Genomic DNA, 16,087 nt, shown 5'->3' with positions numbered 1-16,087 from the left:
CTATTCTTTTTAAAATATTTCAATTGGGTTAAAAAAGGGAATCATATGCCGAGTGTGGTTGCTACAGAGATTAACTTAATCTAGTGGTTAGAGCTTTAGAGATGAAGCTCGAGTCCAGCAGGAGGTAACTAGAGATGGGCAATACACACAGAGCTGAGGTGCATGAAATCACCTGTTTCATTAGGTCAACAAAAATGGCCACAAGAACCAGACTTTCATGAGATATGTGAGCACAAAGCTGTCCTAGAGCATTCTTACCATATGCCAGACACTGTGATATCTTCATAAATATCAAAAGGTTATAACACCATATCGTGCTATATAGACAGATGATAGCTTAGTAACGAGTACAGCTACCTGGGTTCTACAATACCTCACTGACACAAAAACAGTCTTCCATTTGGAAACATACTTGTGGTTTGTCTATTCTTTGAAAAATATTTCAATTGGGGGAAAAATCATATGCGTGTGTGTGTGGGGGGGGGGGTTAATACCACCATAAAGTGGTTTTACAACCTTGTGATATATAATTGATTTTTCACATTTTATACAGGCCCAGAAAAGTTAAACAGCTCCCTGGAGGTGATGCAGGAGTGAGAGGCACGGGCTGTTTTCTACTGGTCTCCTCTGACTTCCTCCCTCATCCTCATTCACACTTCATACACTTCTACCCAAACAGAACCGAGGTCAGGGTCAGGGAGGCTGTCCGGGCTGCAGTTCTCGACAATCTCATTGCACAGAGAAAACAAAGAAAACATGGACGCCTCCCTTCCCTGCTTCCCTACACTTGATATCTGGCGTAGAGGAAACTGCCGGAAGATTTATCGTCCGTGGGATCCGTGTTGTACCTGAAGGAAGTGGACCAGCTGGGGCTGCTGAGACAACGCCACCTGCTGGTACTGCCTGCTGTCTGTACTGTTGTTTGTGAGTGACCTGGAGGGAGCTCAGCACACAGGGACCAGGACATGGCCACAGGTAAAATCGCCACACTTAGTGGCATCTGCCATCAAGGGATTCTCCCACTCGACAGCTGCTCACCTGACTTCCAGCTGACCCTCTTGTTCAAAGGAACATTTCCACCCTGCCTGAATAAAATCTGTGCCTGGGATACTGAAGGAGCTGAGCGATTTCTTTGTAGCCAGAGGACATCTGCACCGCAGATCTGCCACTGGTGTGGGACGAGTCCCTTAATACAGTACAGGTGAATGACACACAGAGTCAGCAAAAGTCAGCCCCAAAGGAAGGGACCCACTAGGCATGGGGTGTGGGGGACAAGGCATTTTCTAGGACCTTTATCACCTTACTAGCTTAATTATAAGATCAAATTCTATTGATGCAAAAACATCAAAACAGGACAGAAAGACACAGAAAATAAGAATTAAGAATGCATCATCAATGCGCTCAGAGGCCAAACACTTCAGTGCTTTCTAGGCTATTTACAGATTGCCCATATGCATGCATGTGCATGTACATGTGAGTTCATATGTGTGTGTGTGTGTGCACGTGCATGTGTGTGTGTGTGTGTGTGTGTGTGTGTGTGTGTGTGTGTAGAGTGAGGTAAGTGAGAGACTATGGTAAGAGGAAGATGTTTGGTACTCACATTTGGGTACCAAACACATCCTACTCTAACGGCTCATTGCTCAGTGGTGCATAGTATTCCACTGGATAGAGAATTAGGTCTTTACTCAGTCAGATTCCAATGGATATGGGCTTGGCCACATAGACTTTTCTTCAGTGGGTACCTCTGTTAAGGCAACACTTAGGACTATAAAATGCCTGTCAGATTCCATCCTACTAAAATATAATTCACAGTAAGTTTTAAAAATGCCAGTTTAAACAGCCTAGGAATTTTGAACAGCTTTATTAATTTCAAATCTTTTGAATGCTTATTATTAAATGGGAAGGCTTTCATTATTGCCCTGCGTACTTACCAGGGAATGAAACCTTTCCTTTTGCTTGAAGTGTTTTGACAGAATTTCTGGAAACAAGAAAGGAAGGGCCCACAGGAGAGAGCCAGCACACCAGGCAATGCAGCTCAGGCCCTCCTCCACAGTCAGTGGGTTCTCCTGCACAAATCGGACTCCACCCAAACCCAGACTGCAGGGAAAACTCGTCTCTGCAGACTGCTTTCCCCCAGTGGCCCTTAGGGGAGTCAGTTACTTTCGCTTCCAGAACAAACTTCTGAGACTCAGAGACGGCTCAGTCGGCTCAGTAGTTGTGAGTATGAACTGCTTTTCAGAGGACCTGGGTTCGGTTCTCAGTACCCGCACTGCGTAGCTCCCAAACACTGTAACTCTGGCTCCAAGGGATTTGACCACCTCTTCTGGCCTCCAAAGGCATATGCAATTATGTGCACATACCTGCATACCCATGCACACACATCACTAAAAAGAAATCTTTAGAAAAGGAATTGGGAAAATAGAAACTTCTACTAGTCTTTAAAAGCATTTTCAAATAAATCAAATAGTGATCAATAATAATAAGTGATAAATCACATACCCAAACCAAACTGATTTTCTCCATTTCACCTTCATTTTAAAGCCAGAGCTTTCTTGGTGAAGCTTACAGACTCCAGTGCTGTTCAAAGCATCTGTTATTCAGTACCCACCACCTCGAAATGTTGGACACATACATTTAATCTATGTGAGAGCCCAACACGAGGAGGTCATTGCTGAGGCAGGGCCTCCCGTCGGCTCAAATGGACTGTCCTCCACACAGACCAAATGCTCGGGCTTCATAGGTCTCCAGTAGGAAATGGTTTGTGCAGAGAGAGCTCAGCTAATCACACACGCACACACGCACGCACGCAAACACACAGAGTGGGAGCTCAGTAAACGTACAGAGTGACTGACTGAAGAGCTGCAAAGTCAGCCTGTTGCCAAGCCGTCCCCTGGTGGCAGACCACGTTCCCGGGCACACTGAGCAGAAAGCACGGTAAGATACAGTGCCAGAGAGGCTTTAAAGATTTCCATCTTTTCTGTAGCATTATGGAGTGGTCAAAATAAATCTCCTTCGACTCCCCAGACTCCCTTTCTGCTTCTTCATCCACACTTCAGACAAGCCTCTCCTTCCTACAACTGGTGAGCAGCCAAGTCCACGTCCTAGGCATGGGGTTTTCTTCCTCATGAACAACTTACATACATGAAAGTCTTGATGGTCAAGTTCACGCTGTAGTCTAAATGACTGACCCAGTTGAACCTGTTTTCTCTGTGAGGATTCTTTCTGTTTAGTTATGGGTTTTTAAATGTTCTTTACATACAGGTATCATATCAGTTCTAAATAATATTTCTTAGCAATAGTCTGAGAAAGAAGCCCAAGATTAAACTTCATTTCAAGCTTTGGGTTGGCCAAAGGAAAAGCTATTCTAGTTACTCTCTTAAAAACAAGTCAGCTACAAGGGTATGTCTATGCTACAGAGAAAACACACAGCCCACCCCAATATGTAAAAGATTCAGACAGGAATGAAAATCTAGACACTCTGGTTCTTCCTGGTTTAATTTGTCTTATTTTAAAATTTAGATTCATTTATTTTATGTGTTTGGGTATTTTGCTGCATGTGTGTCTGTGTACCACACATGTGCATGGTGCCCTTGGATCAGAAGAGGACATCAGATGCCCTGGAACTGGAGTTATAGATGGTTGTGATCTACCATTTGCATGCTGGGATTCAAACCCTCAGATCATCTGTAAGAGCAACATGTGCTCTTAATTTCTGACCCACCCCACCAAGTCTCTCCTGGTATATTTTGAAGTTGTTCAAATCATCTATGGCACAGATGTAGACTAGTTAACTTGTTACATACAACTACAGTTTGAAGAATTGCTTACAGCCAATTAAAATATGCATATCTCATCTGGGATATATATTTTGTAGTGGATTCTCTGGCAGATTTGCAAATGGAACTATTTAAATGTGCTGATCATTAACAGTTTAAATAAATGACATTTACTTGGCAGGGGATTAATTTTTAACGTGGCAGCTGCTCAGACAGACTGCTGTCAGGTTATTAGAGGGACAAACTTCGAAGGAAGGAGGGGATTGCTATGTTTTCAAGACCTTCAAGCTTACATTTCTCTAAAGAGGTGAATAATTTCATCAGTTCTCAGAGACACTGGGTCTCAAAGACTGTACTGTTTGTGTCGCTATAACCTGATTGCCATAAAACCAAATGTGAAGTAAGTGAACTTGCACAGAGAAATTCCTCAAATATACTCTTTGTATGGGATCTATGAGATCTATTTAGAAGCCTAGAAAATGCCTCTTAAAACCAGGTTGCAGTTACAAAGAGTCCTGCAGATTCTTTTCCAGAGAGCCCTCATGATGCAGATTTCACTGATACAACAAAACCACACTAGACTGTTCTTCACGGGTGGGGGCAGGGGACAAGTGATCACAGAGAGCTGAACAAAGAGTTGGGAGACTCATGTTCAAGTTAAAGTTCAGAGACTATCACCAACTGGCTATTCACCCGTGGAGATCTGCCCTCGGTTTCCTCCTTCATCGGATATTGAGAGGCGATCACTCGTCTTGAGGGGAAGTCCTTGAACTCCCAGATCAAACCCAGACAATATTGCATTTGCCCACACAGTGTCTGCCTTGGGCATGGCCTGGAAGCTCTGCAGCTTCCACTGTCCACAGTTTCGCTTTCTCTTAACGAGGATTTCTACAAATGCAATGTCGTCAACACTGTAGCCCTCCAGGGGCTTGGAACTCTGACTCGTGCTAGATCTTGGCTAGAGAGACCAAGTCAAGGAGAACTGCCAGGAGAAGCCAACTGAATGTGGCTTGAACTTAGCTGCGTCCCTCCAGTCTATAATAAAAGTAACAAGGGATACATCAGATTTCTGTGGAATGCCATGCCATACTAGCATACACTTCCACCCCACGTCATTCTCCTACAGAGAGGAAACTTCAGACTATCAAAGGTTGGCACTGTGGAAACGGGGAACCTGATGTCTGGTAACTACAAAAAGAACCCCCAATATTCATATTCTGGCATAACATGTGCTGTGTTCTAGTTGGATAGGAACATGGAGTTCCTGTGTGCTATTGCACATTAGGCAAGTGTAATTACAATAGTATGCTGCCCATTAAAAAAGCTAGAAGGAGCCGGGCGGTGGTGGTGCACGCCTTTAACCCCAGCACCTGGAGGCAGAGCCAGGCGGACCTCTGTAAGTTCAAGGCCAGCCTGGTCTACAGAGCAAGTTCTAGGACAGGCACCAAAACTACACAGAGAAAGTCAGTCTCAAAAAACCAATAGATACATATGGAAAGATTCTCAAATGTTTGTGAGCAAGCATGTGTGTGCAGGTGTATGTATTTCTGCACCTGTGTGCTCTGCATGGAGAGGCCAGGGGTCAGTCTTGGGTATCATTTCTCAGGAGCTTAGATTCTTAAGAGAGGCTTGGAACTTGCCAGGAAAGCTAGGTAGGCTGGCTGGCCTGTGAGGCCCAGGATCCTCCCTAGAGCTGGTAGAAACCTGCATCACCACAGTTGGTTTTTTAACATGGGTTCTGGAAGGCTGCCTTGGGTCCTTACGCCTATGCCTGCAAGGCAGGCATTTTACCAGTTGAGCTATCACTTTGGGCCCTCGGAAACCTTTTTTACCTTAAAAATATGGTATTTTAACAGATACATATATTTATCCTGATTTAAACATTGTGTATGTGTGCACATGTGAAAAATATTCCCCGGAACTTCTTTCATATGTACAGTTGGAATGTTTTTATGCATCAGCAAAGAAAGGATCAAATGAGTTAGAAGAAAAAGGATAATAAGATTATATACTTTGCCAAAACTAAACTATAACCAAAAACATAAACCTAATCTATTTCCCAAGAATAAGATGGAAGCGCAAATTCAAAGCCATATGAAATAATGTTAATATTATTTTGTAAACGGGTAATCAAATATCATGGGTGAATTCATTGAACAATTCTTATTTGAGTGTCTTACAATCTTAGATCTCAATAATGTTTTTCGGTTCTCCCGTGTGTCACATAAATCACAAATGCTTGTGAGAATTATCCCTTGCAAAATCGAGGACCAGGGGCCAGACATGGCTTCAAAGCACAAGGAAGAAGTCCTACCTTGAAATCATACGTGGCGTCTGGGTTCTCATCACAGGCAATGACTTCCGGTGCCATCCAGTACGGGGTTCCAATGAATGTGTTCCTCCTGCCCACTGTTCGGTCAAGCTGGGCACTCACTCCAAAGTCCACTAATGACGAGAAGACAATGGAATAAATCAGAACCTACGGCTGGATGTGAGAACAAAATGATGTGCATTCCTCATGCGGTAAAATATATATAACATAAAAGTTATGATTTTATCTTGATTCTTTGTCAGCTTGACACAATATAGAGAGAGGAATCTGAACTGAGAAAATGTCTCCGTCAGATTGCACGTAGGCAAGTCTGAAGGGCATTTTCTTGATAAATGGTCGATGTGGGATGGGCTATCCCATTGTGGGTGGAGCCATCCCTGGGCATGGGGAGGACAAGAGAAGAAACTGAGCAAGCAGCACAGAGCAAGCCAGTAAACGGCATCCCTCCACGGCTTGTTTCCGTTCCTGCCTCCTAATCCCTGCCTGGAGTTCCTGCTCTGACTTTGCTCAGTGATGGACTGAAACCTGAGTTATAAGCTGAAATAAATCCTTTTCTTGCCCAAGATGGTTTTGTTCATGGTGTTTTATTACAGCAATAGAAACTTAATTAGGATAGATTTAACCGCTTTCCACACACACTTTCTGGGGCAGTAAAGTCCTTAAAGATTGCACCACCATCACCACCATCACCACCATCACCACCTTCCACCCCCCAGAACACTTTCATCTTCCACCAGCGAGGTTCTATCCCACTGAGCAAGAACAACCTGTGTCCCACCCTTCACCCACTCCCCCTCCTGCTCCTCTCCAGGACACTGACTACCCCTAGAAATGAGCGGAGTCACACAGAATGCATCTTATTTCACTTAATGCCCTCAAAGTTCACCCAGGTGTAACGTATGTTACAGTTTTCTTCCTTTTTAATGCTGACTAACTTCTTTTCCTCTGGTGACGGGCATTTGGGTCCCTTCTACCATTTCTATACTGGGAATACATGCTTTTAAATTGAATGATTAACTAGATAAATGCATCGGTGAGGAAATCTCAAATTGTTGTATTTGATTATATCAAGGCTCCATTGAGACACACAACAAAGTAGGGGTTCCGTAGACGATAGTCTTTGTGGCCACAAAGGGCTACACAAACCTGTAATTGAGACCTAAGGGTGGTGTCAGCCTGCCAAAGTTTACATGCCATTGCTGCTACCGGCTAGCCGTGTGACTGGCAAGCAACCCACCCCTGTGTGGTTTTCCAAATCTACACTATAAAGATGAAGATGGCAACCTAGAATGACCTCACTTACAGGAGACAATCCTGTGTCTCTTCAGAGATGTGGCATCCATTGTATTTCTAATAAGTGCTTGTTAAGCAGCTTCAGGAAGTCCTCTGGGGCCAGATCACCTAGTCTCTAGACGTGCATCCATTAGCCTGCACAATGTATGCTCTTGTTTTTAAAAGCAAATATTCATGTGATGAATGCTTGGCTCCAAATCCAAGTGGGGATGGGAAATTATATACTATAACAAAAGGGAAGGGCAAATGTTCAAATCTCTTTGGAAATAAGCAATCCTATGGACAGCAAAACCCTTCTTGATAATAAAATGAGAGCATTCCTAGATTTTTTTTATGAAAGACTCTCTCTAGAATAGTTTTAGCTCTCAACTTGGCTCAGTCTAGAATTGCCTTGGGAAGAGAGTCTCTCTGAGAGTTTGTCTCGATGGGGCTGGCCTGTGGGAAGCCACCGTGAGTGGCTCCATTCTCTAGATTTGAGTCCTGGGCTGTCTCAGAGTGGAGAAAGTGAGTACATATGCATTCACTGTCTCTCGTTCCTGGCTGTGAGTGTGATGAGACTGGGTGCGTCAGGTTCTTGATGCTTGGACGCCCCCAGTGGTGGCCTGTAATAGGGAAGTGTGAGGAAGAGAGCCCCTTCCTCTGCCAAGCTGCCTCCTGTCAGGACAGCAGCCAAGGTCAAACCAGGACAGGCCTGACGGATTGGCCAAAGAAAAGGATTCCCCACCACCAACTCTGGCAGGGTGAAGTGGGGTGACCAGGGTGCACCCGAATTGGACTCTCGAGAATCCCCTTTGTACAGGCACTGTAGGGTACAATAAAATAAATTTAAGTATAACTCAAGCTCCTGGGAAGTTAGCAGGACTTGATTATTCAAAAGACTTTCCAGTGTAAATGTTTTTGCTGAAAACACACACACACACACACACACACACACACACACACACACACACACAAACCAAACACCCGAACCCCTGGAACCATCAGTGCCTCCCCACAGCAGCGGTGGCACGAACAGACTCAAGTATTGGATGATGCCGAGGCCGGTCACTTCTCTACACAGTGCTTAAGTATAGGGCTCCAGTCACCGCACAGGTCATTCTTCCGGAGGGACTGAGAAATGCTTTGCAAATAGACAAAGAACGTTTTCCCTTTCATCTTTGGGAAATGTCCCCACATCAACAGTGACAGATTTACATTAATGTTTTAAAAGGACTGTTGACACCTATCAACTCCAGCAGTGCTGCGGCTCATGGACGCTGTCCGTACCTAGCTTAACTTCTGCATTTTCAGTCAGCAAGACGTTCTGCCCTTTGATGTCTCGGTGAATCACTTTGTGCTGGTGCAGGTGACTCAGGCCCTGGTGGAATGGAGAGGAGAGGGAGTTAACAGGACATTCACATTTCTGCATGCTCACAATCACCCTCAAAGAACTTATCTAGAGATACTTACGGGAGTCCCTTCTCATTTTCATACACTCATGCTGCTGAGTTAAGCTACAGGACACTATGGGTACCAACTGAAATACACACATAACTTGATGCTGAACAAAACACATCAGATCTGACAGCAGTACAGCAAACTGCATGCATGATGGTATGGATGGGTTCCGACCTGCTCGACTTTCAGTTAACACAGGGCTGTGAGAAGTGAGGTCTGCCTATGCGGGCTAATTTGTAATGGGCACATTGACAGTTTGAATAGAAAACTAACCTGGCTTCACCAAATTTAACTTTTGGGAATGTATTTCAATTTACAAGTTATCTTCAATTTTAATTAAGTACAATGAAACGTGTTTCAGGCCAGTCGAGGGCTTTCTCTTCGGTCTTAGTCAGTACAGACTGTGTTAAAAAAGAAAGATGGGCAGGAGAGAGAGCTGTCTGTGATTTGCTGATTCTGTGACATTAAACAAAATCCATTGGTCTAGTACTTATGAAGTCATGCCATCAGGCACCCAAGTGTTGTTATTTTATTATTCATAATTTTCTGTTCTTTTAATTGTTCTCCATAAATACCACAATCTGGATATAAAAGGTAAGGTGTGCATGTGCACACACACACTGACTTTCCTGGTTGAAGAAACAGCCTAAGAGTGTGTGAGGGATGGTGTGAGGCACTTTTTTGGTGTCACACTTTCTTTTTCATCTGGTCGTTTGGCTCCAGGTAGGCAGTGGCCAGCTTTCAATGCCGTCTTTTATAGCACGTAATGCAAGTGCTTACAGGACTGACGACCCCCTTTATCCGGGACCAAATGGGTGGGGTGGTGCCGCAGAGCATACACAGGAGCAGAAGTCTGTGCAGTGCACAGTGGGTCAACTATGAAAATGCTTGTGACAAGGGACCATCCAGGTGGTCAAACATTCCTTCCTATGAGTTCCCTCATCCCAGGTGCTTACATCATCTGGGAGAATGTACTGGAAGGAGGAAGAAACACGCTGTTTACATGCATTTAAAATGTCTAAGGGGAATATCTGCGCTGCCTTTAGGTCCCTGAGAACAAATAATTGGCCCCCTGCTGGATCTTCTAGCAGAGCAAAAATGGGGTGGGTGGGTGAGCAGGACTGCTCTGGAGGCCCACTGGGTGGCCTCAGGTACTAAAGGTTTCATGCTTCCTGACCGAGCAGCAGATAGAAAGTCACGTGGAGCTAATGGCAGATAAAGCCCTGGAGATAACTTTCAGCGAACATGGAAATCAGTACCTCGGCTTGCTTCTTCTCAAGTTGTGTTTTCGTTTTTATTTCAGAAATCCTTTCTGTCTACCCCAAGCTATACACTGTAGAATCCTGTCTTTTCTCATAACAACTGTAGGTTTTCAGAATCGAGTATAAAGGTGGGGGAGACGGTTCAGTCGGTGCATGCTGAGCATATGGGGCCCCGAGTTTGCATCTCTAATCCCTATACAAACAGCGACAGGAGAAAGCTGGGTGGTGCAGCAGGAACGGAGACAGGCAGATCCCAAGAACTTGCTGCCGAGCCAGGCTAGCAAACTGGTGAGCATAGGACTTAGGGAGAGGCCCCACTCAAAGGTGATGTGGGGTGTCCAGAAGGTCAGAAGGCAAAGATGCTTGCTGCATTAGCTTTGTGACTTAAGTTTGATCCCCACGTCTATGCAGTGGCGGAAAAAGAGCCTTGACTCCATAAACTGGTATGCTGTGACTCCTCCACATGTAAGCCATGACACAAGACCCTCCCACATCATGTATCCACACACCCAAGATAAGGTAGACAGTGACTGAGATACACTGCAAATGATTGACCTCTGGTGTCCACATGCATGCGTATCCACACACAAACACACACAGAGACCTACACTACAGATGCATGCACATGCAGGCAAGCATGCGCGCGCGCACACACACACACACACACACACATACACACACACGAATATAAAAACAAAACAAAACAAATAGCACCTAAAATCAGGTGTAGTGGCACATGTCTGTCACCTCAGCACTCAAGAGTTGGAGGCAGAAAAGTCAGAAGTTCTTGGCCATCCTCGACTACATAGCAAATTAAAAGCAGGCCTGGACTACAAGATATCCTATCTTAAATAAATAAATAAAATCAGTGTTTCCTGTATTTGCCATTTGTATTTATTGGAGTAAAATATTTGACATAGCTTAAAGCAGGTGCTAATTTCACATTGTCATATTAAATAGTCAATATGGATAGTGATTAAAAAGCGTCCCCCACAGTAGACTCTTCTTCGTCATGTACCGGTGTCTATACGACATGGATCTGTTCAGGGACTCTTGATTCTATGCCCTTGATGCTGTCTAGTCTTGTTACTTAGCCATCATTTATTGAGGCTTTCCTTCATTTCTCTCAGTACAGACGCGAGGAAGGAAGCCATTCATTTCTTTTTGTAGCTTTACTTCTAAATGTCTGACTTGTCTCATGCTATGGCCAATGCTAGACTTAAGCTTCATTTTTTCTTTGTCTCCTCCTTAGTCTGGTTTTCATTTAATGACTGCATATCATTTTAGATCTTTCTTCTTTCTCAGTGTCCATCCATCCACGAGACAACAGATCTCTCAAGGCCATATTTTGAACACAGAGTGAAATGCAACTTTACCTTCTGCTCCCTTGAATTAAGAAGGCGGAGCTTATAAATAAACAACGACTGTTGGGCAGATGTAGTACAGTTGCCCAGTAGAAGTGTACTAGCCTCCACACTGTAGCAACAGAAAATTAGACTAGCCTGAGTGAACTTAACGTTCCCAGGTGCCTTCTTCCTGAACTAAGCTGAGCAAACACAGCTCAGTTCTTTCACTGCCTGACCTGAGATTTGTGTGGAAAGTGAGCGAGCAGGCATATCCAAGCATCATCATTTAGGAGGCTAAGCCTCAAAGATTTTTTTTTTTTTTTAAGATACAAACACTTAAACTAGCCTGTATGCAGAGACATGAATAAAGTCCCTTTATGTGGTGAGGAGGTATTACAATATTAGTTATAATGAAAATAGACACTTTGAATGACTAACCAGTATCTCTCTCTCTCTCTTTTTTTTTTTTTTTTTTTTTGGTTTTTCGAGACAGGGTTTCTCCGTGTAGCTTTGCGCTTTTCCTGGGACTCACTTGGTAGCCCAGGCTGGCCTCGAACTCACAGAGATCTGCCTGGCTCTGCCTCCCGAGTGCTGGGATTAAAGGCGTGCGCCACCACCGCCCGGCTCACCAGTGTATCTCTTAATCCATTCCACACAGGGACATTATAACCTACAGTCAGATTTCTAATTTAAAAAAAAAAACATCAAAACCAAGTGTTTTGTGTGGAAATCATGCAATGTTTACCTTCCAAATGAAATTACACATGACCTTGACCATCTAGAATGGTCCTCAGCCCATCAATGCTGCCCTACCTCCAAACCACAGTTATCACCATCACTGTTCAAATAAACCGTTCATTGATCATCTGTTTACATCTACATATATCCTCTACCCATCTCTTATCTATCTATCTATCTATCTATCTATCTATCTATCTATCTATCTATCTATCATCTATCTATCTATCTACCTACCTACCTATCTTCTATCCATCATGTATCTTTTTACCTATCATCTGTTTATCTATCAACTATCTTTCCATTACCTGTCTATGATCTATCCATCATCTATCTATCTATCTATCTATCTATCTATCTATCTATCTATCTGTCTGTCTGTCTGTCTGTCTGTCTGTCTGTCTTTCTTTTGGGGAAACACAGCCATGTGTATACCAGGTAGCTTTGAATTCACAATATTCTTGTCTCAGCCTTCCAAATGCTGGGATTACAAATGTGTACCCCAATTCCAGCTTGTTAGGATGAAGCCATTAAATACATTTCTACCACACTTAAAAATTTCACTAGAAAGGCAGAACAGTGTAGAATATCTCCCAAGACATTCTGTGTTACTGAAGAAACCTGGAGGGGGCAGTGCCCACTTGTCACCTACCCGTAAGATCTCCCTGCAGATGTATGCGATCCACTCTTCTTTCAGTGTGTTGCCTTTCGTGTTCTTGATCAGGTCAGTGACTGAGCCAGCACCACAGAACTCCATCACCAACTGGCAAAAGAAGGAAAGAGCCGTTGTTACAATCCTGCTTGGCTGCACTTCCTCACTAAGCTGGGTTTAGAAAGCATACTGCCCTCTGTTGTTTCTGAATGCCAGTCCTGCAAGAAAAATGTAGTAATCATAAAACAATATTTAAACTGCTGTCTTTTCTATTAAGTCCTTGTGGAAATCATAAAGAGGAAGGCTTACTTTAATGTTGCTGGTTGAGAAAGTGTCACTGAACTTGGAGATTTCTTTTTGTAACTGGAGTATTTTCTCATCCAATACATCCCAGGCACAGTTTAGCAACCTCCACCCCTCCTAGCCTTTTTCTCTAAAATAATTTAGCATAAACTTTTTGAACTTCAAAAACTTAAAAGTTTATTTTTATACTTTCTTACTTGTTTATAGTTGTTTATAATTGTTTTGTCCACCTTGATGAGGGACTTGAATAGCAGTGAAATGTCACATTCAACATAAAGTTATGGAAGAGACAACTCAGCTAGATTGTTCTGCTGAGAATGTGTTGACATTGTATACTGAGCATCCCAGAGAGCCACGTTTTATTGGAACAAAAGCCACATCTCATGGTGTGTTGACATTTCAGAATCTCAATTAAAGTGGATTAAAATTTGCAAAAAAGTTTATTATATTTTAGTTTTTATTGTGTGCATGTGTGTACATGAGTATCTATGTGTGTGTATGCACATATATGTAAGACAAACAGTACCAATTGAGGGAGTCAGTCTTCTCCTGCTACCATGTAGGTCACAGATATCAAACTCAGGTCATCAGACATGGTAGCAAGTATACTAAGCCATCTCGCTGGCCCAACATTATTATTATTTTAAAAAATACTTTGACCAGTATTTTACAGCCAGAAATGAAGAACACTCTCCAATAAGCTTGTGTCTTTGTTCCGTTTTGTGAAACAGGGGCAGATCAACAACTCAGACAAAGTTGAGCCGTCTCTGTGACTTGAACCTACAGCTCTACCTGTGTCTCCTACACAGCAGGAGCCTTTCTCTGTCCAAAGAACCTAGGCAATCCCTAGCTAGGACAACACTCGTGCAAGCTGTTTGTGTTATTGGTTTGGATGTGACACTGTAAGCTGTCACAGTGCGGACTATCTGGTTTTAATTAACTTCAGTAAGTGTTCCCAGGAGGTTGGGCACATCAAATAAATTCAATAAACAATAAACTCTAATTTAGCACCTTTCATCCAAAAAGCTCCAAGCAGTCTATAAATATAAACTCATTACAACACTCAGCAACTTTATCAAGTGGGCAGAGGGTAAGCATTGCCGCAGACTAGAACCAGGGCTTTCCCATTCATTTCCAGGGTTAGAGAAAGCACCTCTTTGTAATTAATTAAAAAGAACTTACAATAATTAGTAATCCACCCCCAACTTGATAGAAGAGAGAGAAACAAAGCAGAGGCACAATAGAATCCACATGTGTGTATCAGCTCTGTATCACTAGGTCCTTAAAAGACCCCACGAGTTCAGGGATATGGCTCAGAGTTGAATGTGCTGGCTGAGAGAGTGTGAGGACCCAGGGTTCAGGACCCATGGAAATGCTGATGGGTTTGGCTACCTGCCTGTAAATCCAGCCTCAGAAGACCGAGATGGGAATCTCCAGAGCCAGCTTGAGACCACTCACATCAGTGAGCTCTGCGTTTGACTAATAGATCCTGCCTCAACGAATAATGTCTAAGAGAGATCCTGGATCTGACATCAGCTCAGTATTCCACATGCACAGGTGCCCATATTCACACACATGCAAAACACACCACAAAACATGCATGTGCACACGTGCGTGTGTGTACACACACACACACACACACACACACACACACACACACAGAGGGAAAAAGGAAAAAAATCCCCAACTGGGTACAAAATTTCTTTAGGCAGAAATTAAACTGTGCAACTGTGTTCCTTTTTTATCTGCATGCCTGATAGAGGCTCAAAAAATTTCATAAAATGGTGCTGAAGATGCAGCTCAATTGGATGTGTGCTTGCCTAGCACTTGCAAAGCCCTGGGTTTGATCCTCAGCACCCTGTAAGATGCACATTTGGGAGGTGGAGGCAGGAAGATCAGATGTTCAAGGTTAGTTACACAGGGTGTTTGAGGCCAGCGTGGGCTACATGAGACCCTAACTCGAAGGAAAACAACGAACAAAAACACATGAAATGAATCTCATGCCTGAGTTTCCGAGCCTGCTCTGATCTGACTTTAGTTGGAGCCAAGCTGGCTCTCCTAGGAAACTCTTGTTATCTTTCCCAGAGAGCCAGCAGATGTGTTAAGACTTACAGGAAACTTCTGTAGGGAAATCTGGAAGTGTAGAATAAACTACGTTCCAATCAGGAAGAGCTGAAATTCTTCCATGTGTAATGGCCGGGCAGCTCACAAAGACTACAGAATCACTCCAAGGATTCAGGGGTCAGTGTGACACACACACAGTGGTCAGAGATAGGACAACTGGTATAATGTACAATGACACCAAAGCAACGGTGTTGCCTAGAAACAGAACGCAATAGTCAAGGCACGCACAAAGAGTAAGACTGCCACAGTTAGAAGAAGATGAGGAACTAAACGATACTGTGACGTCAAGTGCAAACAAAGACCACACAAAGAGTGGGTCCTAGCATTGTCATCTATGTGCACGCACACCTGCTGGGGCACACGCATGCGTGCGGCTGGAGGACAGAGTGTGTTCCTCCACAGCTCTTGCCTTATTCCCCTGAGACAGGGTCTCTCCCTGAACTTGGAGCTTGCTGGTGTTTTGTTAGGCTGGGACAGCTAGCTCCAGGGGTCAGCCTCTCTGCCCTGCCCCCACTCCAGCACTGGGGTTATAGGTGTGTATGGCCATGCCTAACTTTGTTTCCCCTATTACTTATTCTCTTTTATTAATTGGTTCCTCATAGGGCTGCCCAAACTTTTAATGAAATCATTAATTTTATATTTATATACACTGCATTGTATTACACTCACCCCAGTGATCGCCTCTCTAACTCTCCTTTTGTCTTTCCAAACATTCTCACTTCTATCCTGTGTTCCTCCATCCCCTCTTCTACTTCTTTCCTTTTCAGATTCCCTGTGGGAAGTCATGGCTACTACGTGTTTGTGATTGCAAGGGCAATCCCATG

General features: G+C 43.6%; 1 protein-coding gene across 1 annotated transcript in view; it reads right to left on the bottom strand.

Annotated features, from left to right (window-relative positions):
- The window catches only part of Tnik (TRAF2 and NCK interacting kinase), a 414,277-nt gene that overhangs the window by 113,560 nt on the left and 284,630 nt on the right, over positions 1 to 16,087 (bottom strand). Inside the window, exons 5-7 of the mRNA XM_059265292.1 lie at positions 12,837 to 12,947; positions 8,668 to 8,758; positions 6,091 to 6,221 (exon numbers count right to left, since the gene is read on the bottom strand). Of these exons, the coding sequence (XP_059121275.1) occupies positions 6,091 to 6,221; positions 8,668 to 8,758; positions 12,837 to 12,947 (333 nt within the window). The remainder of the gene's footprint in view (positions 1 to 6,090; positions 6,222 to 8,667; positions 8,759 to 12,836; positions 12,948 to 16,087) is intronic.

Source organism: Peromyscus eremicus, chromosome 6 (assembly GCF_949786415.1).
Source record: "Peromyscus eremicus chromosome 6, PerEre_H2_v1, whole genome shotgun sequence".
NCBI classification, from domain to species: domain Eukaryota; kingdom Metazoa; phylum Chordata; class Mammalia; order Rodentia; family Cricetidae; genus Peromyscus; species Peromyscus eremicus.
Note: the sequence above shows the minus strand (reverse complement) of the source record. Positions and strands in the feature narration are given on the sequence as shown.